Below are 25095 nucleotides of genomic sequence, written 5' to 3'. Positions count from 1 at the left end.
AATACCTCCTATACTGGGAATACCTCCTATACTGGGATACCTCCTATACTGGGATCACCTCCTATACTGGGATCACCTCCTATACTGGGATCACCTCCTATACTGGGAATAATATTGGGAATACCTTCTATACTGGGAATAATACCTCCTATATTGGGAATACTTACTACACTGGGATCACCTCCTATACTGGGAATTATATTGGGAATACCTCCTATACTGGGAATACCTGTGTTGATCTGATGGAATATTCTGGAAGGTTCTCCACATTCTTCGATAATAACAATAACAGAAGTCATTGCCCCTCCCCCCCTCTCACCTCAGGCGACCCCCGGGGGTCCTCTCTGTCCGGTGTCTCTATGAGAAGTATTGGGGGAGGGGGGTGCTGTGTGGGGTGTATTTGGGGTGTATTTGGGGTGTACAGAGCACGTCTCGTCTCCTCAGCAGCACACAGACCCCCCGGTATCTCTTCCCGGCACACACCGGCCCGCCATTCACACCGGGTCCTCACCCGGAGCCCAAATCTCCATAACCACCGCTTGACAACAACCGCCGGCCGCCGAGGATTCTGGGAGCTGTAGTTCGGAAGTAAAAAAAGCACTGGAGCATGCGTACTGAGCGTACCTGGCGCACGTCGCGCTCACAAGTGTATGCGTGCCGTGCGTTTAGCTTCTATCTACAAAATACGCATGCGCGGAAGGTGTACAGGGCGTACAACGTGCCTCAAGGGTGTATGCGTCCCGTGCGTACCGCCTCCATGGGGTGGTACGCATGCGTAATGGGTGTACTCCCTATGCTTGTCTACAGTGAATTATAGGGAAAGGCAGCGCGCATGCTCGTAATTATACTTCACTGGATACAATGTAACAAGGAGAAGAAATGTTTATGTTATTCCACTGATATGGGCGGATGGGTCTCCACCGAGAAACGCCTGAAAATATTCAAAATCAGGAGACTGAACGGTGAAGAGAAGTATGGAGTGGCCTGCAGGAGCCTGAGAGAGCTGAGAGAGAAGGGGGGCGAGAAACTGCAGGTACAGGATGGGGGCTGGGGGGTGCTTGTGTATATATATAAAATCTGTGTATATATATATGTGTGATTTTATATATATATATATATATATATATATATATATATATATATATCTGTGTATATATATCTATATATGTAATCATTATGTATTATAATTTTTAATAATGATAATAATTTACATTGCACCCCCCTAATATGAAGATATTCCTTTATATATATGTGTGTATATATAATTATCATGTCATGTATTGTATAATAATACTCACATGATATCATAACCACTCGCTGCCTTTTCTGACATTTTTTATTTACAAGTTTAAATCCGTTTTTTTTTTTTTTTGCTATAAAAATTACTTAGAACCCCCAAACATTATACATTTTTTTAGCAGAGACCCCAGAGAATAAAATGGCGACCGTTGCAATATTTTTCATCACACGGTATTAGCGCAGCGGTTTTCCAAACTTAATTTGTTTAAAAAAATACACTTTAATCAATTTTATTGCAAAAAACCCCCCCAATATATAGCCCAAGTTTTGTGTAAAATATAAAAGATGATATTACGCAGAGTAAATAGATATCTAACACGTCACTCCTTTAAAATTGCGTCTTCCCGTGGAATAGCGACAATCTACGATACTTAAATCCAAAAGGGGAGGCTCCACTTGTTTGCTCCTCCGCTGTCACATTTGCCAACTTTCTGGGGGGAGGGGGGACCGAGTTTTGGAGAGGTACCCTGTCCCCACTTCCGGGAGACCTTGACGCAGCGAAGTCCCCCCGGAAGTTCGGCCCCCCCTACTCAGTCCTCCGCTGCCAGGACATTAACAAAGAGCAGCGCGCTCCGCGCATGCGCTGTAGGGAACCGGCTGTGAAGCTGCAAGGCTCCACTGCCGGGTTCCCTTACAAGGAATGGTGGCGGCAGCATCCGAGAGCCGATTGAAATACCGTCTGGGGTGCCGACCTCACGGGATCCCTGGACAGGTAAGTGACTAGGTACGTGATCTGACACTTCCAGGGCTGGTGCACACACGTGCGTCACCGCTGTCCCGCTGTTGGGGAGCCAATCGGTGGATCGTCCGCCGGGACCCGCTGATCATTCAGGAGATGGGCAGACCGCCGTTCTGTGTCAAGGAAGACAGTGACCTTATGTTTCTTCAAAGCTGGAACACGGATCTCTGTCTTCCCACAGTTAAGTCTCGTACACACGATACCAAAATCACAAGTAAAATTTCATCCGACGAACGATTTGTCGATTTTCGGATCGATAGTACGGTGCTTTCGACAGACGATTCTGATTCTTCGTACGACAAAAGCCGGATGTGTGGACTATACTATTTTTGTCGGATGTGAACACAACGTCCCATTTTCGTTTAATTAGATTTAAAAATCGTAAGAGCAAGACTCAGAAACGAACGAATATATACAAAATTATTCAACACGTTACGTCACTTCTAAAGTTGTATTCTGTCGTACGAAAATTTTCGTATGGTGAGTAACCTCTTCACTTTCCACATGAGACTCGCATGCAACAAAAAACTGACGAACATTTATTCAAAAATCTTATCCTGTGTATGAGGCTTTAGAAAGCACTCCCAGGGAATACAGCTAATCCCTTCCCAGCCAGTGTCATTAGTACAGTGACAGTGCATATTTTTAACACTTATCACTGTTTTGGTTTCATTGGTTCCCACAAAGTGTCAGTTAGTGTTCGATTTGTCCGCTGCAATGTCGCAGTCCCGCTATAAGTCACTGATCGCCGCGATTCAGGGCCGTCTTACTGAGTGGGCACCCCTGGGCACTGCCCAGGGGCCCCAGGTTCACCTGGGGCTCCATCAGAGCCAGACTAATAGAAGTAGCAGTGGGACAAGGGAGTCAGGCTTAGCGGGCACAGGCTCCACCCACTACAGAAAACTCCAGGAGGGGGCGGAGACAAGTCCAGTCACCCTGTACAGGCAGTGGTGTCTCCAGCTTTCATATTTAGGGGGGCACATGGGGGGACAGGGACAAAAGTAGGGGGGCGACTATAAAATGCAAATATATATATATATATATATATATATATATATATATATATATATATATATATAATATCTCCTGGGGCTCTTTACTACGATCCCACAACGGGCCCTTTCACATGTTCTGCAGTGAGCTCCCTTCCTACTGTATTGGGCCCCCCCAGGGTGGCAGAAAACAAGAGATATATGTCACCAGCATACCAAGAAAATATAAGGGCCCAAAGCAGTGGGAGAACTATCAGGGTTGGAAAGGTTGTCTTGCCTCCGGGCCCTGGTGTTCTGCCACTGTGGGGTTCCCCAGCCTCCTCTTGCTGTCCTGCCCCTGCTATTGACAGCGCTGGTCTGGCATCTCTTGGAATTTACAGGCTGGTTCTCCTGTCCTAAGGACGGGAGAAATCAGTCTGTTTTTTCAGTAACTGAGAGTCCTGGTGGAGTCCTTCCTGCAACTCGCTCTTCTCCCTGCCAATGAGGATGCAGGGGAAGGAGCAGATTGGGCGGCCGTGGGTGTGTGAGCGCTCGCATTATGCAGTGTCAGCGAGCAGAGGGGGAGGGAGGAATCACCCGCAGGAGCTGACTGGGGACGCTTTCCCTCTTAGACATTGCCTTTTCGTAAAAAAATAAAAATATATATTTTTTTTTAATTGAGGGATCACATGGTGGGGCACAGCATAATGTTGGGGGGGGGGGGTGGTCAGGGCCCCCTCTGGCCCCCCCTAGGGACGCCATTGTGCACAGGAAGAGAGAGAATGCAGATGTGGGAGTGGCCTAGCTGTTCCACCCACTATAGGCTGCCTGCAGAAAATTACAAGATGTGACAGAGCTGTGGGAGGGACCTGGCAGGCTCCACCCACTACAGAAAACTCCAGGAGGGGGCGGAGACAAGTCCAGTCCTCCTGCACAAGGAGAGGGAGCAGCAGTGGGCGGTCTTTATTACAGGAAGTAATAGATCTGAGGAAAATACACAAAGATCACAGAGATTCCAGAAGACGTCACATGACCAATACGGGGGAGAGTTACCAAAACTGGAGCACTCAGAATCTGGTGCAGCTCGGCATGGTAGCCAATCAGCTTCTTCAATTAAGCTTTAATCTTATAACAATAAATCCTGGAAGCTGATTGGTTTCTATGCAGAGTTGCACCAGATTTTGTACTCTCCAGTTTTAGTAAATCTCCCCCTATATGTATAGCCCGGAGTTCACCTTTAATCGTCATTCATCATTGTAGTAGCGGTATGAAGGGTAACCAGAGTGTTCTTCTTTCTGCTTGTAGCTCCCCCTTAGGAATACCCGGGTGTGTCTGTATGAAGACGGGACAGAGGTGAGCGATGAGGAGTATCTGAGGTCTCTCCCGGATAACACGGAACTCGTCTTCCTGACTGATGGTCAGACATGGAAGGGAAGTAAGTCACGTCCATTCTAAGTGATATTCATGGGGGGGGGAGGGGGGTCACCTTTAGGTGTAATGCTGACCAATGAGGTCAGCCCAGCCAGGGAGTCCTGTTTGATATCTTGTCGGCCCACTTTATTTAAAGAGAAAGTAAAAGTTCCACAAAACTAGAACCCTCCCCTCCCCCAGGGTTTTCCACCCTCACTACACAACACAAATACAGAACAAATCCATACACTGGAAATCTCTCAACCAACAGTGACTATTTTTAATCCTTATGCTTCTATCATTAGTAAATAGAAAAGTATATCATATTTACTTGTTTTATACTTTAAAAAAAAAAAATGTTTCTTCAGATGCTTTCTTGCCTAGGCAAATGGTGTCATACATTCCAGGAGTCTTCAGGAGGGAAGGAGGGGCTTTCTCAGCTAAGCACACCCTCTTACCTGCAGGCCTGAGCTAAGGGCAGGTTGTTTGCAGGAAGTAAATGCTACATGAATCATTTGCCCTTACTAAAGATGGCCATGGCCAGAAATGCTAGGGGGGTGGATTTTAAAGTGATTTCTCAGCAAAAAATAAAGTGTGGAGACTTGGAAGGATGGATGGAGACATGGATGGGTGGAGACATGGATGGATGGATGGAGACATGGATGGGTGGAGACATGGATGGATGGATGGAGACATGGATGGGTGGAGACATGGATGGATGGATGGAGACATGGATGGGTGGAGACATGGATGGATGGATGGAGACATGGATGGGTGGAGACATGGAAGGATGGATGGAGACATGGATGGATGGAGACATGGATGGATGGAAGGAGACATGGATGGGTGGAGACATGGATGGATGGAGACATGGATGGATGGAGACATGGATGGGTGGAGACATGGAAGGATGGATGGAGACATGGATGGGTGGAGACATGGAAGGATGGATGGAGACATGGATGGGTGGAGACATGGAAGGATGGATGGAGACATGGATGGATGGAGACATGGATGGATGGAGACATGGATGGGTGGAGACATGGATGGGTGGAGACATGGATGGGTGGAGACATGGATGGGTGGAGACATGGATGGGTGGAGATGTGGATGGGTGGAGAGATGAATGGGTGGGAACATGGTTTGATGGAGACATGGATGGATGGGTGGGGACATGGATGGATGGGTTGGGACATGGATGGGTGGAGACAAGGATGGATGAAGACATGGAAGGGTGGAGACATGGAAGGATGAAGACATGGAAGGATGAATGGGTGAGGACATGGATGGGTGACCCAGTGACTTGCACCTTCACTCTCTGCTTCCTATGAATGCAGCTGCAGCATCTGGTCAGTGTAGACCCGATTATTGTCTTTCTTACTAATACCTCTGTTTAGAACATCTCAGATACATGAGGAAAGCTGGAGAGATGGGTTCTCTGACAGATCAGTGGGAGATAAATTCTGCTTTGTCATGGGGGGACATCGCCTCTTGTGTGTTTTCCTTTCTGGTGGTGCCCAGAGTCGGTTCCAAGCAGCTGGACCACAATGGATCAACTGAAGAAAATTCCCATTGAAGGAGAATTACCGCTGTTTTTCACATTGAGTTCCCCGTGGGACAAGGTACATGTAGAATGTTGTCCCATCTTCCTCATTGCTCTGGGTGTTGTGCTCAGGGCGACTGCCCCTCCTGCCCCCCCTTGTCCCGGCCCTGTTCATGTCATAATGCAGTGAGAATGATTTGAGAGGTGGTTGGAATCAATGTAGACCTACACAATTCTATACTGAGAGTACAGAATGTACATCATGGAAACCAGCTTTGTAACCAAGTAAAGTGAGGGGATGGAAATTCAGGGGAGGTGCAAGGATGGGGGATGGTAAAGGGGATCCCTGGATGTTGAAGGCAGATGGATGGCCTGACCCAGTCCCTGGTCTCCAGTTAGTGTGTCTCGGGGAAATAAGGCCATTGAGGTTCCACCATTGTACTGCTGAAGCCAGTGGAGTAACTTTATTATTTTTTGACTGTTTTTCTCCTTTTTACTTTTTTTTTCTTTCCTTCCTGGACCCAAAGATGTTTGAATTGAGTCTAATGGGAAATCTTTTAGCTTTGATTGTTCTCACAAATTTGCTTTTCTTTTCCCCAAAATATTATCACCGGTATTAATTGGTTGCTGAATTCATTTTACACAAGTCTGGCTGATGTCCCTGTTAAAGCCAGTGGAGAAACTTTACATTATTTTGACTGTTTTTAGCTCCCCTTTTAAATTTTTTTCTCTTTTTCTTTGCTGGACCCGAAGATGTTTGGACTGGAATTTTGAAATGACAAAAATATGGTAAAGTTACTAAAGTCCAACCACAGGAGGCTCCACTACTTTTCACACCAACTCAGTTCGGCTGGTGCTTCTTCCTAATCCATTTTCCTTATTTTGTTGTACTGGACTCCCAAAGCTCCCCCAAAGTATGTACACCCCCCTTATACAGATCAAGGTATGGCCATGTTATAAATAGGCATATTGTCCTGCCTCCCCTTTCTCCAACCCCCTCCTGTGCTCCGTCTGCCCATAGTTGGCATGGAGGGTGCACTGTGCATGCATATTCATTGACTTCCTTATTAGCAGATGGGGGTGGGTGGGCGGTTTCTCATGCACGGTGTGAGTTGAATGTGGGCAGTTGGTGTAAGTGGGGTGGGTGGGGGGGCAGAGCGTGGGCATGGTGGAGTGTGGTGTGTAAGTAGAAGCTGTTGGAGCAGACAAAAAGCCGCGTTGGCCAGTTGCCCTCCACCATTGGGGAGCATGCATGCAGTGGGGTGCTCACGTAGCCATGCCCCACCCCCTTCTTGGATAAGGGTGGTGCACTCAGGGTGACTTACCCTCCTGCCCCCCCCCGTTCCATCCTGGCCCATGTGGTCCCGGCCCTGTTGATGCAATGAGAATGATTTGGGAGACGGTAGGAATAAATGTAGACCTAGACAATTCTATACCGAGAGTACTTGTAACCAAGTAAAGGTGGGGAGGGGGGGATAATTCGGGGGAGGTGTAAGATTGGGGGATGGTAAGTGTTCCTCCAATGTCAAAGGCAGACATAGGGCCTGACCCAGTCCCTGGTCTCCAGTTTGTGTGTCCCGGATAAATAAGGCCATTGAGGTTCTACCATTGTACTGGTAAAACCAGTGTAATAACTTTTACTATATTCTGACTGTTTTTCTCCTTTTTTCTTTTTATTTCCTTCCTGGACCCGAAGATGTTTGAATTGAGTCTAATGGGAAATCCGGCTCTGATTGTTCTCACAAATTGGCTTTTTGTTTCCCAAAAAATGTTGTCGCAGGCATTGATTGGTTGCTGAATTCGTTTTACACAAGTCTGGCCGAGGTCCCTGAAGCGGCCTGGAAGCTTCTATTGGATGAGCAGGCCCCCAAGACTCAGAAGATTCTGATCGACTTTGTCCAAAACCTGAACGAAAATATCGCGGCAGAACGCCGTGAGGAGGATGAGCCGTGGTTTGAAGGTTAGTCAATGGCTTATCTGTGAAAGATTGAACTCGGGTAGAGTTGGACTGAATATATAGACACCTATAGGGTGTTTGGAGTAGCTTCATCAACCCCTCCCCCGCTTATCTCTTTCACTGAGTTCTGCACAAAAAAAACCCCAATACATGCCCATTGATCCATTGGTGATCTGTAGGGATCCATCACTACACACCTAGTTCCTTACCGCCATCTTCCTCTATTGTCATCGGGGGGACACCTGTCTCTTCCGGGTTCTTGACACATCATTCAAAGGAACAAAAGTGTATTGTGTGGGATTATAATGGTGCCAAAAATAGTAAGAACAACATTCTATATAAAACATATCAAGTTTATTCACAAAAGGTTAAAAATGGATTCAATAAAAAGTGTATTTATATGTGTGTGTGTGTGTGTGTGTGTGTGTGTATATATATATATATATATATATATATATATATATATATATATATATATATATATATATATTATACATATATACACACACACACATTTGTGCTCATAAGTTTACATACCCTGGCAAAATTTATGATTTCTTGGCCATTTTTCAGAGAATATGAAATGATAACACAAATACTTTTCTCTCACTCATGGTTAGTGTTTGGCTGAAGCCATTTATTATCAATCATCTGTATTTACTCTTTTTATATCATAATGACAACATAAACGACCCAAATGACCCTAATCAAAAGTTTACACACCCCAGTTCTTAATACCGTGTATTGCCCCCTTTACCATCAATGACAGATTGAAGTCTTTTGTGGTATTTGTAGATGAGGCTCTTTATCTTCTCAGATGGTAAAGCTGCCCATTCCTCTTGGGTGCCATATAGGTTTGCCCCCATGGTCTTCAGCTATGAGGCCTTTAGTTCAACAGCCACTAATATTCAAGGAGAAGACTGTCCTCTCATCATTGAGTGCCGAGTGTTTTGGAGTGTCCCATGCCCGGCCTAACCCCTCTCCTGTTAAAGTTCATCTAGCAAAAAAACACAAAAAAAGGACATCCCGTAGACTGACTCATTGGAACCGGTGTGAATGGACGGGTTTTTGCCGGGATGGGCAGCCGCTGTATTTTTAGGGAAGATCCAGTTGATATCAGAGCCCCCTACAAGGGTAACGCTACAAATCTTCTCAGAGAGAAATGTGGAAGCGTCCATTCGTGAAGTCCTTCAAAATATTAGTTGCCCGTCTTCAATATTTCCGAGTCACATGCAGATGAGAAAGTTGGAGTAAAGTCAGATCTCACTGTTTATCTCAATTAACCTGCTTGTAATAATACAGAAATAGAAGCTACAAAGGCGCTATGATCTATATGTTTCTGTTTTTATATTTCTCAGGCATAGAATCTCGGTTTAAGAACAAGTCCAGTTATATGAGGTTCAGATGTGAGAGCCGGATCCGGGGTTACATGAAAGAGGTAAATCTATGTACAGTGCCTTGAAAAAGTATTCATACCCCTTCAAATCTTCCACATTTTGTCATGTTACAACCAAAAATGTGAATGTATTTTATTGGGATTTTATGTGATAGACCAACACAAAGTGTCACATAATTGTGACGTGGAAGGAAAATGATAAATGATACAAATAAATATGTGAAAAAGTGTGGGGGGGGGGGGGGGGCATTTGTATTCACCCCCTTTACTTTGATACCCCTAACTAAAATCTAGTGGAACCAATTGCCTTCAGAAGTCACCTAATTAGTAAATAGAGTCCACCTGGGTGTCATTTAATCTCAGTATAAATACAGCTGTTCTGTGAAGCCCTCAGAGGTTTGTTAGAGAACCTTAGGGAACAAACAGCATCATGAAGGCCAAGGAACACACCAGACAGGTCAGGGATAAAGTTGTGGAGAAGTATAAAGCAGGGTTAGGTTATAAATAAATCTCCCAAGCTTTGAACATCTCACGGAGCTCTGTTCAATCCATCATCGGAAAATGGAAAGAGTATGGCACAACTGCAAACCTACCAAGACATGACCGTCCACCTAAACTGACCGGCCGGGCAAGGAGAACATTCATCAGAGAAGAGCCAAGAGGTCCATGGTAACTCTGGAGGAGCTGCAGAGATCCACAGCTCAGGTGGGAGAATCTGTCCACAGGACAACTATTAGTCGTGTTCTCCACAAATCTGCCCTTTATGGAAGAGTGACAAGAAGAAAGACATTGGTGAAAGAAAGTCATAAGAAGTCCTGTTTGTAGTTTGTGAGAAGCCATGTGGAGGACACAGCAAACATGTGGAAGAAGGTGATCTGGTCACATGAGACCAAAATTCAACTTTTTGGATTAAAAGTAAAACGTTATGTGTGGGGAAAACTAACACTGCACATCACCCTGAACACACCATCCCCACCGTGAAACATGGTGGTGGCAGCATCATGTGGTGGGGATAGTTTTCTTCAGAAGGGACAGGGAAGCTGGTCAGAGTTGATGGGAAGATGGATGGAGACAAATACAGGACAATCTTAGAAGAAAACCTGTTAGAGTCTACAAAAGACTTGAGACTGGGGCGGAGGTTCACCTTCCAGCAGGACAACAACCCGAAACATCCAGCCAGAGCTACAATGGAATGGTTTAGATCAAAGCATATTCATGTGTTAGAATGGCCCAGTCACAGTCCAGACCTAAATCACATTGAGAATCTGTGGCAAGACTTGAAAATTGCTGTTCACAGACGCTCTCCATCCAATCTGACAGAGCTTGAGATATTTTACAAAGAAGAATGGGCAGAAATGTCCTCTCTAGATGTGCAAAGCTGGTAGAGACATCCCCAAAAAGACTTGTAGAGAAAGGGGGTTCTACAAAGTATTGACTCCGGGGGGCGCCATACAAATACCCCCCCCCACACTTTTCACATATTTATTTGTATCATTTATCATTTTCCTTCCACTTCACAATTATGAGACACTTTGTGTTGGTCTATCACATAAAATCCCAATAAAATACATTTACGTTTTTGGTTGTAATATGACAAAATGTGGAACATTCCAAGGGGTATGAATACTTTTGAAAGGCACTGTATGTCCGCTAATGATGTTAGTGTATTTTTAGCAAAAATGTAATTTATATATAATTTTTTTGGGAGGGTCTGTCAGGTAGGCTGTACGGGGGGCCCCGTGATTTCTAACCGGCCCAGGCCGTACCTGTTTATCATACAGCAGCCAGCTGCACACAGTGGATATCGGGATGATCATTAGCGCCATCTAGCAGGTGTGAGGTGTCTCCGCAGTGTCAATGCAAAATGTTCATGTTTGAACGGAGAGCTCCTCTATGTCTATACTCAGACACACTCTACATTTATATGGGGGGGGGGGGGATGTCAGGGCAGCAGAATTTCTTGCAAAGATAAGATAATTTCCTAGCAAAGCTCAGACTGTTTTGCACCCCCTCCCCTCCAGGTGCAGAGTTCAGCAGCCACCGTGGGCCCGGCTGCCAGGGAGGAATATGACGACCTCATAGGGGCCCTGAACAAGGAGCTGAAACGTACCAGGCACAATGGATTTTACTTCGACAGGACGGAGCACAAGGCCAAACGTCTGTGTACTGAGGAGGGATGGTTCTCCTGTCAGGTGAGACACGTCCGCCATATTGCTATGGAACCGCGGCGTGCGCGGGCTGTCCTTCTGTGAAAAGGAAGTCTATACTGATTTATGGAATCATTTTATTTATGTCCGGAACTAAAAATCTGTTTATCTGAATCGTTCATAGACCCTGGGTCATAGGCTGCTACCTTCAGGTGATTGGACACTGGCAAAACTTCTGGACACGCCCCCCCCCCCGGCTTCTTCCATCTAACCCAACCCCGCTCCTGGAGATATAATTTTTGCTAGTGTCCTTAGGTGATCAGCTTTGTCCAATCACAGCCCAGAGCTCTGTGTTTGACAAACAACACAGAGCTCTGTACAAAGGGATCGATCTTTCTGTTTCTTATCCCTGCAAAGCAGGGATAGGAAACAAAGAGATCTTTAGGCACACATTTAAAGAGGAAGTAAACCCTGATGGGTTTACTTTCTCTTTGTTTCCCTGCAAAGGTAAAGCATAATGGACTACTATACATCGCATAGTAGCCCATTATGTGTCACTTACCTGACAAGGGAGCCTGCGATGTCACCGCTGTCCCTTCTCCTACGAAGCGACCATCTTCTTTCCGGGTATCGCGGCTCCGGCGCTGTGATTGGCCGGAGCCGCGATGGCATCACTCCCGTGCATGCGCGCTGGTGCCGCCACTAACGGCATGATCGCATGCGCCTGTCTTTTGGAAATATCTCCTAAACCGTGTAGGTTTAGGAGATATTTCTTGCACCTACAGGTAAGCCTTACCTGTAGGTAAAAGTGGTCTGTAAGGGTTTACAACGACTTTAACTCCTTGATCACCCCTAGGTGTTAACCCCTTCCCAGCCAGTGTCATTAGTACAGTGACAGTATATAGTATTATCGCTGATCACTGTATTAGTGTCACTGGTGATGTTAGTCAGTTAGCATGAGATTGCCCTCTGCACTCCCACTATAAGTCGCTAATCACCGCCATTAGTAGTATAAAAAAAAATAATACAAATTTCAGTATATATCCCATAGTTTGTAGAAGCTATAACTTTCACGCAAACCAATCAAGATACATTTATTGGGATTTTTGTTTTGACAAAGACGTGTACAAGAATACATATTGGCCAAAATTTATGAAGAAAATTGATTTTTAATTTTTTGTTTATTGAATATATTTTATAACAGAAAGTAAAATATATTGTTTTTCTTTTCAAAGTTTTTAGTCTTTTTCGTTTATTTAATAAATAATAAAAAACGCAGAGGTGATCAAAGACCATGAAAAGAAAGCTTTATCAAATGTCATTTGGGTACAGCGTCACATGACCGCGCATTCCTTGCCTGACAGTAAATGTAGCGAAAACAGGATATAAAGAAGTGAGGAAGATAAAGTGATTGATGTGAAGAAGTTGTAGGAAAGCGACGACTCGGAGACCTTCCTTCAGCAGAAAATCCCTTCATCCTTTGAGCCGCCACATTAACATTGAAGTGCTGGTCGGTGGTGCGCGACGCCTTCTCACAGTGTTTTTAGCGCTCTGTTAATTCTCTCTTTGCTCCAATAATATTCCGGTTTCATTTTCAGCTTTTTATAAATCGAGGTCAGTCCATGTTACATCGGACCTCTGACAATGTACCGTGTTTACTGAAGTCTGCAATGAGAGAGAATAAAAATCATCTCTTATATCGCAGAGACGCAACAAGAGTGCTATCATGTGTGAACGATCGTCCTCAGTATTTAGATCAATGTTTGTAAAGGATTGGGAGGGATTGTGCAGCTTCCAAAATATGAGTCGCTGACCTGGAACAAGAGAACAGCCAGCTAAGTATGAAAAGTCTTGTGCTTCACTGTGCTCCTCGAAGGTCAGCGACTCGCTGGGCAGAGATGGCGGCTTCCTGGTGACCTCCCCGCAACTTCCACCTTTTATAATCACATCAACAATGGCAACTCCTGTATTTCCTGAGAGGCCAAATCCAACTACAAGTACATGGAAATACAAACTTTATCCTGTCTTCTTATTCAGGTACCCCCATCAGACTGGATAAATACCTTATTATTTAAAAAGCCTCCTCCTTCCTCCTCCCTCCTACTACTTCCCTCCTTCCTTTTTACTCTTTCCTCCCTCCCGTCTTCCTTTTTCTTCCCTCCTTACTTCCTTTTACTTTTTCCTTCATTCCTCTCTCCTTCCTTCTTTCATTCTTCCTCCCTCCTTCTTTCCCTCCTTCCTTTATACTTTTTCCTCCCTCCTTCCTTCTTCTTTTCTTCTTCCCCTCTTCCTTCTTCCTCCCTCCCTACTTCCTTTTACTCCTCTTTCTCCCTCCTTCCTCTTACTTCTTTTTTCCTCCCTCCTTCTATTTACTTCTTCCTCCCTCATTCCTCCTTTCTTTTTTTCTCTCTCCTTCCTTTTTCTTCCCTCTTTTGGGATTAATAAAGTATTCTGTATTCCTCTTCTTCCTCCTTTCCTCTCTTCTTCCTTCCTTCATTCTTTCTTTCTCCTGCCTTCCTTTTACTTCTTTCCCTCCTTCCTTTTAATTTTTCCTCCCTCTTTTCTTCCTTCCTCTTTCTCCCCTCCTTCCTTCATCATCCCTCCTTCCTCTTCTTTCTTTCTCCCTCCATTCTTTTACTTCTTCTTTCTCTCTCCTTCGTTCTTCTCGTCTTCCTTCATCCTCCTACCTTTTTACTTTGTCCTCTTCTTTCTCCCGCCTTCCTTTTTTTTCCCTCCTTGCTTCATCATCCCTCCCCCCCCCCTTCCCTTTTCCTCCCTCTTTCTTTCTTCCCCCCCTTCTTCTTCCCCTCCTTCCTTTCTTACCTCCTTCTTCCATCCTTCCTCTTTTCCTTCCTCCTCAGTTCTTTCTTTTATTTCTTCCATCCTCTTACTTCTTCCTCTCTCCTTCCCTTTCTCCTTCCTTCTTTCATTTTTCTTTCTTCCTTTCCTCCTCCCTTCTTGTTTCCTCCTTCCTTCCTTTTTCTTCCCACCTTCCTTCATCTTCCCTCCTTCCTTTTACTTCTTCTTCCTCTCTTCTTCCTTTCTTCCTCCTCTCCTTCCTTTTTTCTCCCTCTTTCCTTTTTCTTCCCTCCTTCCTTTTTCCTCTCTTTTCTTCTTTTGCTTACTTCTTCCAGCCTACCTTCCTGCTTTATTTATTTCTTCCTTCCTCTTCTTCCTCTCTCATCCCTTTGTCCTTTCTTTCTTCCTTCCTTTCCTCCTCCCTTCTTGTTTCCTCCTTCCTTCATCCCTTCCTTTTTCTTCCCTCCTTCCCTTTACTTCTTCTTCCTTCCTCCCTCCCTTCTTCCTACCTTCATCCCCTCTTTCCTTTTTCCTCCCTTTCCATTTTCTTCCCTCCTTCTTTCTTTATTCCTCCCTTCTTCCTTCCTCCTTTATTTCTTCCTTCCTTTTCTTCCCTCTTTCTTTCTTTTTTTTCTCTCTCTTTCTTTCTTTCTTTCTTTCTTCCTTCCTTTCTTTCTTTCTTTCTTTCTTTCTTTCTTTCTTTCTTTCTTTCTTTCCTCCCTTCTTGCTTCCTCCTCCCTTCCTTCCTTTTATTCCTTCATTCTTTCCCAAGCATCCTTCATTCCTTCTTCTTCCCTCTTCCATCTTTGTTCCTCCCTCCTTCTTTCTCCCTTCTCCTCCTTTTAATTAAATGACTCATTTAGGACTATAAAAGTGCCCGTGTAGACACAGATTGTGCAGGAACGGCTCAGTGCTGCAGCATGCTTTTCTTGTTTTTGTGTTGTACTATAAAGTCTTTTTATGTATTTAGGTTGAATGATGAGCACATTAGTGCTCCCTGGTGGCTCTTTTTTCCTTTTCCAGACAAGAGGAGCTTGCTGAGATTGTGATCTTTTTGCTCACTACAATACAATTGGCAGTAGGGGACTAGCTGACCTCATCTGCCGCTTGGAACGGATGTCTTGGCTTCTTCATGACCTGCTGAGGACTGTATTCATCTTCTTATTTTAGGGAGCGTTTGATGAGCAGAATTGCACTTCCCGGCACTCTATCAATCCATACAGCAACAGAGAAAGTAGAATTCTTTTCAGCACGTGGAACCTGGACCACAGGTAACGTCATGTGTTTGGTTTTTTTATGGGGGGGGTCAAGACTTTTATCTTTAGGTGGGGGGTTGACACCCGCCCTGCGTACTCAGCCGTTGTTTTCTGCATCTGCACCCGCCTTGGCGCTGTGTGTAGGCAACCCATAGAAGTGGATGCAGACGCATGTGCAGCACAGACACCGCCGCATGTCAACGTTGGAGCGCGGATTCAGACGCACACTATCTGCCCCCCCCCGGCCCTAGTAAATCTGTACAGATCATCACCTACTTAGCGTATCCAGGCGGATTATACTGCCTTCTTTTTTCGGAGAGATTGGGATTGGGAGGTAAATGGTAACAAATATCCCCTGATTTAGTTTTATTATCAAAGGAAAACTGGCCCAAAATAGGGGAAAAAAAATTTATTTAAAATTTAGCTGGATATTTTTATGCCATCGCTAGGACCCACCACCAAAAAAAACAGCAAAAATAAATTCTCCCGCTCCTGACGATGGCAGCGATACCCCCTATGTGGGCGTTATTTGTTCCTTGCCTAATAGGGCCAAGGAATAAGAGGTAGCATTTTCTTTTTGTCTTACCTAAACGCACCAACACTAAGTATCCACTTGCCGACCAATCAAATCACCGTCCGGTACATCACCGTTCTTCAAGTGGTTGTAGTGCGATGATATGCAGGCATCACTCCGCTACCGTTCTTTAGACCCGACACTCGGCTCTTCTTGAAATCGCGATCAGAGTGGATAACTAGCTGCTCAATTGGTATTACAAGCAGCGGAAGGGGACATTACCCCCCCACCCTCCGCCCGCCACCTTCCATGGCTTTACCAGGAGACCCGAGCTACCAGCCGGTGTGTCTTCCGGCGAGTCGGAACCCAAACAAAGCCAGGATTGGCTATGGTAACCTGGAAGTGATGACGCGACATCCCTTCCGGTTTATCTGGATGTCAACGGCGCTATTTTCAAAAAATTTGAAGCATTCACGGATCCTTTTTAGGGGCAGAGGAGGGATTTGGGGTCTTATTGACCCCAAATCTCTCTATAAAGAGTACCTGTCACATGGGATGTTTACATTCCTTGTGAGAGCGATAAAAGTCATATCACCAATAGGGCATTATTCCTCCACTGACACCAATGATGGGGCACTATTCCTCCCACTGACACCAATGATGGGGCACTATTCCTCCCACTGACACCAATGATGGGGCACTATTCCTCCCACTGACACCAATGATGGGGCACTATTCCTCCCACTGACACCAATGATAGGACACTATTCCTCCCACTGATACCAATGATGGGGCACTATTCCTCCCACTGATACCAATGATGGGACACTATTCCTCCCACTGATACCAATGATGGGACACTATTCCTCCCACTGATACCAATGATGGGGCACTATTCCTCCCACTGATACCAATGATGGGACACTATTCCTCCCACTGATACCAATGATGGGGCACTATTCCTCCCACTGATACCAATGATGGGACACTATTCCTCCCACTGACACCAATGATGGGGCACTATTCCCCCCACTGACACCAATGATGGGGCACTATTACTCCCACTGATACCAATGATGGGGCACTATTCCTCCCACTGACACCAATGATGGGGCACTATTCCTCCCACTGGCACCAGTGATGGGGCACTATTACTCCCACTGATACCAATGATGGGGCACTATTCCTCCCACTGACACCAATGATGGGGCACTATTCCTCCCACTGACACCAATGATGGGGCACTATTCCTCCCACTGATACCAATGATGGGGCACTATTACTCCCACTGATACCAATGATGGGGCACTATTCCTCCCACTGACACCAATGATGGGACACTATTCCTCCACTGACACCAATGATGGGGCACTATTCCTCCCACTGACACCAATGATGGGGCACTATTCCTCCCACTGACACCAATGATGGGACACTATTCCTCCCACTGACACCAATGATGGGGCACTATTCCTCCCACTGACACCAATGATGGGGCACTATTCCTCCCACTGACACCAATGATGGGGCACTATTCCTCCCACTGACACCAATGATGGGGCACTATTCCTCCCACTGACACCAATGATGGGGCACTATTCCTCCCACTGACACCAATGATGGGGCACTATTCCTCCCACTGACACCAATGATAGGACACTATTCCTCCCACTGATACCAATGATGGGGCACTATTCCTCCCACTGATACCAATGATGGGACACTATTCCTCCCACTGACACCAATGATGGGGCACTATTCCCCCCACTGACACCAATGATGGGGCACTATTACTCCCACTGATACCAATGATGGGGCACTATTCCTCCCACTGACACCAATGATGGGGCACTATTCCTCCCACTGGCACCAGTGATGGGGCACTATTACTCCCACTGATACCAATGATGGGGCACTATTCCTCCCACTGACACCAATGATGGGGCACTATTCCTCCCACTGACACCAATGATGGGGCACTATTCCTCCCACTGATACCAATGATGGGGCACTATTACTCCCACTGATACCAATGATGGGGCACTATTCCTCCCACTGACACCAATGATGGGACACTATTCCTCCCACTGACACCAATGATGGGGCACTATTCCTCCCACTGACACCAATGATGGGGCACTATTCCTCCCACTGACACCAATGATGGGACACTATTCCTCCCACTGATACCAATGATGGGACACTATTCCTCCCACTGACACCAATGATGGGGCACTATTCCTCCCACTGACACCAATGATGGGACACTATTCCTCCCAACTGACACCAATGATGGGACACTATCCCTCCCACTGATACCAATGATGGGACACTATTCCTCCCACTGACACCAATGATGGGGCACTATTCCTCCCACTGACACCAATGATGGGACACTATTCCTCCCAACTGACACCAATGATGGGACACTATTCCTCCCACTGATACCAATGATGGGACACTATTCCTCCCACTGACACCAATGATGGGGCACTATTCCTCCCACTGATACCAATGATGGGACACTATTCCTCCCACTGACACCAATGATGGGACACTATCCCTCCCACTGATACCAATGATGGGACACTATCCCTCCCACTGATACCAATGATGGGGCACTATTCCTCCCACTGACACCAATGATGGGGCACTATTCCTCCCACTGACACCAATGATGGGGCACTATTCCTCCCACTGACACCAATGATGGGACACTATTCCTCCCAACTGACACCAATGATGGGACACTATTCCTCCCACTGACACCAATGATGGGACACTATTCCTCCCAACTGACACCAATGATGGGACACTATTCCTCCCACTGACACCAATGATGGGGCACTATTCCTCCCACTGATACCAATGATGGGACACTATTCCTCCCACTGATACCAATGATGGGACACTATCCCTCCCACTGATACCAATGATGGGACACTATTCCTCCCACTGACACCAATGATGGGGCACTATTCCTCCCACTGATACCAATGATGGGGCACTATTCCTCCCACTGACACCAATGATGGGGCACTATTCCTCCCACTGACACCAATGATGGGGCACTATTCCTCCCACTGATACCAATGATGGGGACACTATTCCTCCCACTGACACCAATGATGGGGCATTCTTTACTCCCATTTGATGCCAGGAAGATTTCCACTCCCACTGGTCGCAGTCCGGCCCCTTTACAGTCTGAGGGACAATAAATAATAGTTTGGAGCCCCTGTTGTAGGGCGTCTGCTTTCAGAAATGTAGAATATTTTTTACGTAATCTGCAGGCCTAAAGATTGTGCAAAAAAAAAAAAAAAATGTGAAAGGGTTCAGTAATGATAATTATTACCCAATAAACAGGTCCGAAGCAGAAATGTATAAAGTGCTGTGCTCCTTAGGAGGGGGCACTGGAGGGGTGAACTGGTAAAGTGGATGATAATTCCGTACAATTCATGTCTTTTCTTTGATCTCCATACACTTCAGGATTGAGAAAAGTCGAACGATCTTACCTTGCTTGGTGTCGGCCGTGAAGGAAAGTGACGGGAGACGGGTCAACCATCAGTATTTCTTTGACCTTTTATTTACCACAAAGAACCTCAAACTGGTCCACATTGCCTGTCATAAGAAAACGGCGCACAGCCTGTCCTGTGATAGGTCCAAGATCTACACCAATCAGAGAAGAGCCCGAAATAAGAGAACTCCGAGCCAAGTATCATGATGGGATTACGGGGTGATCTTCATTTTTTGGGGTGTTTTTTTTTAATCATGGCAGCTATCTATAGAAGGGGAATAAATCGATGTAGAAGCACGGACTGATTTTATCTCATTTATTACAAAAGATTTATTTTATTTTAAATAACTTTTTTTATTAATCATATATTCAGGTGAATAGAAAAGACAATCGTACTGTATTGTACAAAATTCATTTTTTTTATTTTACAGCTATGAAATCTCCCAGGCACTGATTGGTTTATTTATTTCAAATATAAATGCGGCTTTTGTATTTTCCCAACCTCTATAAACGCCACTTATTTATCGTTATTAATATGCTTTGCAGGCGCTTCGACAGCGGTGCCCATTGATTTCAATAGGTGGGGGGGGGGGGTGTATACAGCGCTTCCGCACCACCCCAAAGATGCTGCTGGCAGGACTTTTTCTAACATCCTACAAGCGCACCGCCCCGGTGTGGAAGCACTCGGGGGTCTCACACTGGGCCTCCAGGGGAGGCGTTTTTTTTAGGTGTTATTTTTAACCCAAAAGCGCCTGAAAAACGCCTCCCTATGGGAGCCCATTGACTTGAATAGAAGTCGCACCATCATGGATCCAATTTGCGGTGCAACTTGTGTGCTGAGGATGAAGGGGAGCCCCCCCCGCCAAAATGAAAAAAAAAAAAAAATTGGCATGGGATTCCCCCCCTCGGTCAATACCAGACCCTTCGGTCTGGTATGGATTTTAAGGGGAACCCCCTACGCCCAAAAAAACAGCGTGGGGGTCCCCCCAAAATCCATACCAGAGCCTTATCGGAGCACGCAGCCCGGCCAGACTGGAAAGGGGTGACGAGTGAGCGCCCCCCCCTCCCCTCCTGAACCGTACCAGGCCACATCCCCTCAACATGGGGGGGGGGTAGGTGTTTTGGGGCCCTGCGCCCCCCCCACCCCAAAGCACCTTGTCCCCATGTTGATGAGGACAAGGGTCTCTTCCCAACAACCCTGGCCGTTGGTTATCGGAATCTGGAAGCCCCCTTTTAATAAGGTGGCCCCCAGATCCCAGCCCCCCACTATACTATTGTGAATGAGTATGGGGTACATCGTACCCCTACCCATTCACCTGGGGAAAAAAAGCGTCAAAAATAAAACACTACACAGGTTCTTAAAGTAATTTATTAGGGAGCTCCAGGGTTCTCTTCTCCGCACTCTCCGGTTCTTCTCCCGCTCGCTCGTCCCCCACCCCCTTTCCAGACCAGCTGGGCTGCATGCTCGGATAAAAGTCTGGTATCGTCCGGGGGGGGGGACCCCCACGCCAATTTATTTTTTCATTTTGGCGGGGGCTCCGCTTTATCCTCAGCACACAAGTCGGATCCATGATGATCCGACTTCTATTGAAATCAATGGGCTCCCATAGGAAACGATTGATTTTGAATAGAGGCAGAGAAACGCGGCTAAAAGCCAGAGCCGCTAAACGTGCATGGACCAGCGTTCATTGGAGTCCTAGGACTAAAATGCCATTTTAGTTTTAGTCCCATTTTAGTCTTCTGCAATTGTTTTAGTCGTATTTAGCCGACTAAATCTCCAGTACATTTCAGTAATTGCAATTTAGTTTTAGTCATAGTCTTTTGACTAAAATGGCTTTCAGTTTTAGTCGTATTTTAGTCATCTCAATTGTTTTAGTCGTATTTTAGTCAACTAAATTAACACTGGCATTGACGGCAATGCAAAACGCTGATAAAATCGTGTTTTTAAAGCAGCGTTTTCCTGCCAGCAATCCGATGTCAGAAGGACTTTTTTGAGCGTCCCGTGTGCATGGAGCCTTAAGGACTATATTTTGTTTGCACTTTATTATAACCTTTTATTGTTTATGTATTTGCATATTTTGGAGCAGCGCTTAGTAAAATAATTTTGTATCACCTGGAGGAAGGTACCCCAGAGTTAGCAGAAGTTGTACCCGATAAGTGGAGGGAATCCGAGTCACAAGGAAGACATTGATCCCCAGCGATATGTTACACAGGGGGAGGGGGGAGGGTTGCCACCTGTCCGGGATTCACCCGGACAGTTCGGGTTTGGAATCATGCGTCCGGGTTTCAGACTGCCTGAAACCCGGACACATTACTCAGACTGGACTATGGCTTCCCAGCAGGGTTGCTGGCTGCAGTTGTCTAAGTGGAGAGTGTCTGTTACATTCTCTTTCATGCTGCCCAAAGCCAACACTAACAATCCCCCCTCCCCCAACACAGACAGGAGAGGAGAGAGGGCTCAATCTGCACCTCTTCCTCTCGGCCCTACCCCTCTGTGTCTTAGAAAAGGAATGTGGGGGCCAGAAATTTGAAGTCCAGCAGCCTCAGATACATCTGGATAAAAGGTGCTGACTGCCAAGGGGTGAGTGAGCTCACCATCCATCCCTGTCTGTGACTGAAGTCTCCCCCCTTCTTTCTCCTGCCTCTGAGTGAGTACATTAAGGTAAATCAAGGTTCTCAGAGCACCCCTTACATCAGAGTTCTCCCTTACATCAGAGTCTGCAGAACCCCCCCCTTACAGTGAAAGGGGACTCTGATGTAAAGGGGGACTCTTGTAATTCATTTTATATGATTAGAAACGTTATTTAAGCGCAAAATATATGTATAGTTTATACTACAAAACAAAATTGCTGGGCGCTGCTAAAGTGTTCGGGTTTGACTTGAAGAAAAGGTGGCAACCCTAGGGGGGGGGGGGGGGGGGGGCTTTGTCCAGGGTGCTCCCTACCTGAGAGAGGTATTTGGGACCCCTTCCTGTCATCTGTGAGACACATGGCCTGCTGACCCCTTAGATCGGGAGTCGGGACCCCTGATGGAACACTGCGGTTCCGGTCAGACAAGAGCGCACTGGTTACCTCCCTCCCTAAAAGTCCGCCCCACCGCGCCCACAAGGAAGGTGTAAATGTGCGGCCCCTGTAAATACAATAAAACCTCAGATTGTGAGTATAATTCATTCCAGAAACATGCTTGTAATCCAAAGCACTTGTATATCAAAGTGAATTTGCCCATAAGAAATGATGGAAACTCTGATGATTTGTTCCACAAACATTTATTTATAGGTCCTTCAGTTTATAGTCCATACAAAAGATTAGGGCTGCAACTAACGATTATTGTCATAACCGATTAGTTGGCCGAATATTGTTTCGATTAATCGATTAATAACCTTAAAAAAAAAGTGTGGTGTATAATTTAGTTAATATGTAAAGTTTTAAAAAAAGGCAATTTATTATTAAATATCTCTATGCAGTGGTAAATATAAATAACCAACTATATGGTTAGGGAGCAAAATCTCTAATCTACTCTGAGAATAACAGACAGAAGAGATATTCTGTATATACTATTAGAGGAGAGATACTGTATATACTATTAGAGGAGAGATACTGTATATACTATTAGAGGAGATATATACTGTATATACTATTAGAGGAGAGATACTGTATATACTATTAGAGGAGATATATACTGTATATACTATTAGAGGAGAGATACTGTATATACTATTAGAGGAGAGATACTGTATATACTATTAGAGGAGAGATACTGTATATACTATTAGAGGAGAGATACTGTATATACTATTAGAGGAGAGATACTGTATATACTATTAGAGGGAATATACTGTATATACCATTAGAGGAGATATATACTGTATATACTATTAGAGGAGATATACTGTATATACTATTAAAGGGTGAATCTGGTAAACATCATCAGACTCAGAGATCTATTTTTTATTTAAAAAAACAATGTCTTCCCCGACAAATGACAAAAAATTTCATTTTAAGAACGTTCATTCGATTTTCTAATCGTTAGTGGGGTCAAATTGAATTGTCAAAGGATCTGCGGGAAAAGGTAGTTGAACTGTATAAAACAGGAAAGGGATATAAAAAAATATCCAAGGAATTGAGAATGCCAATCAGCAGTGTTCAGACTCTAATCAAGAAGTGGAAAATTAGGGGTTCTGTTGAAACCAAACCACGGTCAGGTAGACCAACTAAATTTAATTTATTTACAGTAGAGATTATTTGCTCTTTTTGTACTATAAAGGGCTCATTTTAGGTTTTTTTAACCCCATTATGTTACTGGCCGATTAATCGATTATGAAAATAGTAATCGATTAATTTAATAATCGATTAGTTGTCGATTAATCGATTAGTTGTTTCAGCCCTACAAAAGATTATAGCGATGTGATTGGTTGTGTGACCATTAAATGTCCGTCCACAAATGGAAGCCTCCACAAGGGGATTAGAAGCAAAATCCAGCAGGAGCTCCAGAGTATAAAAGAGAAGAGAGGAGCCTCTAAGTGTAGCAATATGGGTTACATTTAATGAAGGTCCAACATTTAGTAACTCGCATGGTTTATGAATAAAAGAGGCACATCTAAGTATGGAGGCATCCGGGGTAAAGCTGTCCACATAGACCATCCCCCGCACCGCCGGCTACCACCGCTGTCGGTCTTCAATTGTGACCGGGAAGACTCCCCTGCAGAAGAGCGATCTGAATGTGAGGCTTGAATCGCTCATGGAAGGGACGAAATCAATGGCGGTGAGGAGGATGGTCTATGTGGACAGCTTAAAACAGACACATCTAAGTATGGAGGCATCTGGGGTAAAGCTGTCCACATAGACCATCCCCCGCACAACCATTGATGTCGTCCCTTCCATGAGCAATTCAAGCCTCACTTTCAGATCGCTCTTCTGCAGGGGAGTCTTCCCGGTCACAATTGAAGACCGACAGCGGTGAGAGCCGGCGGTGCGGGGGATGGTGTATGTGGACAGCTTTACCCCGGATGCCGGCCTGTTTTAATCATCAACCATGCGAGTTACTAAATGTTGGACCTTCATTAAATGCAACCATATTGCTACACTTAGAGGCGCCTCTCTTCTCTTTTATACACAGTTGTGACGTGACACTACTCTTATATCAAGACATCGCTTGTATATCAAGGCAAAATTTATTAAAAAATTTTGCTCATCTTGCAAAACGCTCTCAAACCAAGTTTTTACTGTACTCGCTTCTACAGGACCACCAGACAAAAACTCCGCCACCAGCAGGAATCACTGCGCCAGTATTCCACGCTCTCGTGGTTTCTTCCAGGCACATCAGCCCCATCTCCCCCCCTGCCACTGGAGGGCAGCACCGGAAACAAACCCCAACTCCCACAGTTGGCATTCTGAGTGCTCCTTAGCACTGCTATGTATGTTGGGGGGGGGGGGGGGGGGGGTTTGGGAGGTTCATAAGTGCAAGTAGCAAAAAAAACAAAATTGGGGGAGAAAAAAAAAAGAAGGGGGGAACATATAAAAGGAGAGTCCCCAGCTGGGCCACAAGAGCACA

General features: G+C 45.4%; 2 protein-coding genes across 2 annotated transcripts in view; one reads left to right on the top strand and one right to left on the bottom strand.

Moving 5' to 3' along the window:
* Positions 1-25095, bottom strand: part of LG10H1orf174 (linkage group 10 C1orf174 homolog) — a 57901-nt gene that overhangs the window by 3331 nt on the left and 29475 nt on the right. The gene's annotated exons all lie outside the window — the stretch shown is intronic.
* On the top strand, positions 735-19846 carry LOC141111412 (DNA fragmentation factor subunit beta-like). The gene is made up of 7 exons (XM_073603696.1): positions 735-1033; positions 4315-4444; positions 7743-7922; positions 9278-9357; positions 11337-11507; positions 15432-15532; positions 19518-19846. The coding sequence occupies exons 1-7, from the start codon at positions 833-835 to the stop codon at positions 19750-19752; spliced, it is 1098 nt and encodes a 365-aa protein (XP_073459797.1). The 5' UTR covers positions 735-832; the 3' UTR covers positions 19753-19846.

This window comes from Aquarana catesbeiana, linkage group LG10 (genome assembly GCF_042186555.1).
Source record: "Aquarana catesbeiana isolate 2022-GZ linkage group LG10, ASM4218655v1, whole genome shotgun sequence".
Taxonomy (NCBI): domain Eukaryota; kingdom Metazoa; phylum Chordata; class Amphibia; order Anura; family Ranidae; genus Aquarana; species Aquarana catesbeiana.
Note: the sequence above shows the minus strand (reverse complement) of the source record. Positions and strands in the feature narration are given on the sequence as shown.

Excerpts from the sequence above, each read along its gene's own strand:
- LOC141111412 (XM_073603696.1), top strand. The coding sequence starts at position 833 with ATGCTCGTAATTATACTTCACTGGATACAATGTAACAAGGAGAAGAAA. Across the intron at positions 1,034-4,314 it reads AGGGGGGCGAGAAACTGCAG|CTCCCCCTTAGGAATACCCG; the intron begins GTACAGGATGGG and ends TTCTGCTTGTAG. Across the intron at positions 7,923-9,277 it reads GGATGAGCCGTGGTTTGAAG|GCATAGAATCTCGGTTTAAG; the intron begins GTTAGTCAATGG and ends TATATTTCTCAG.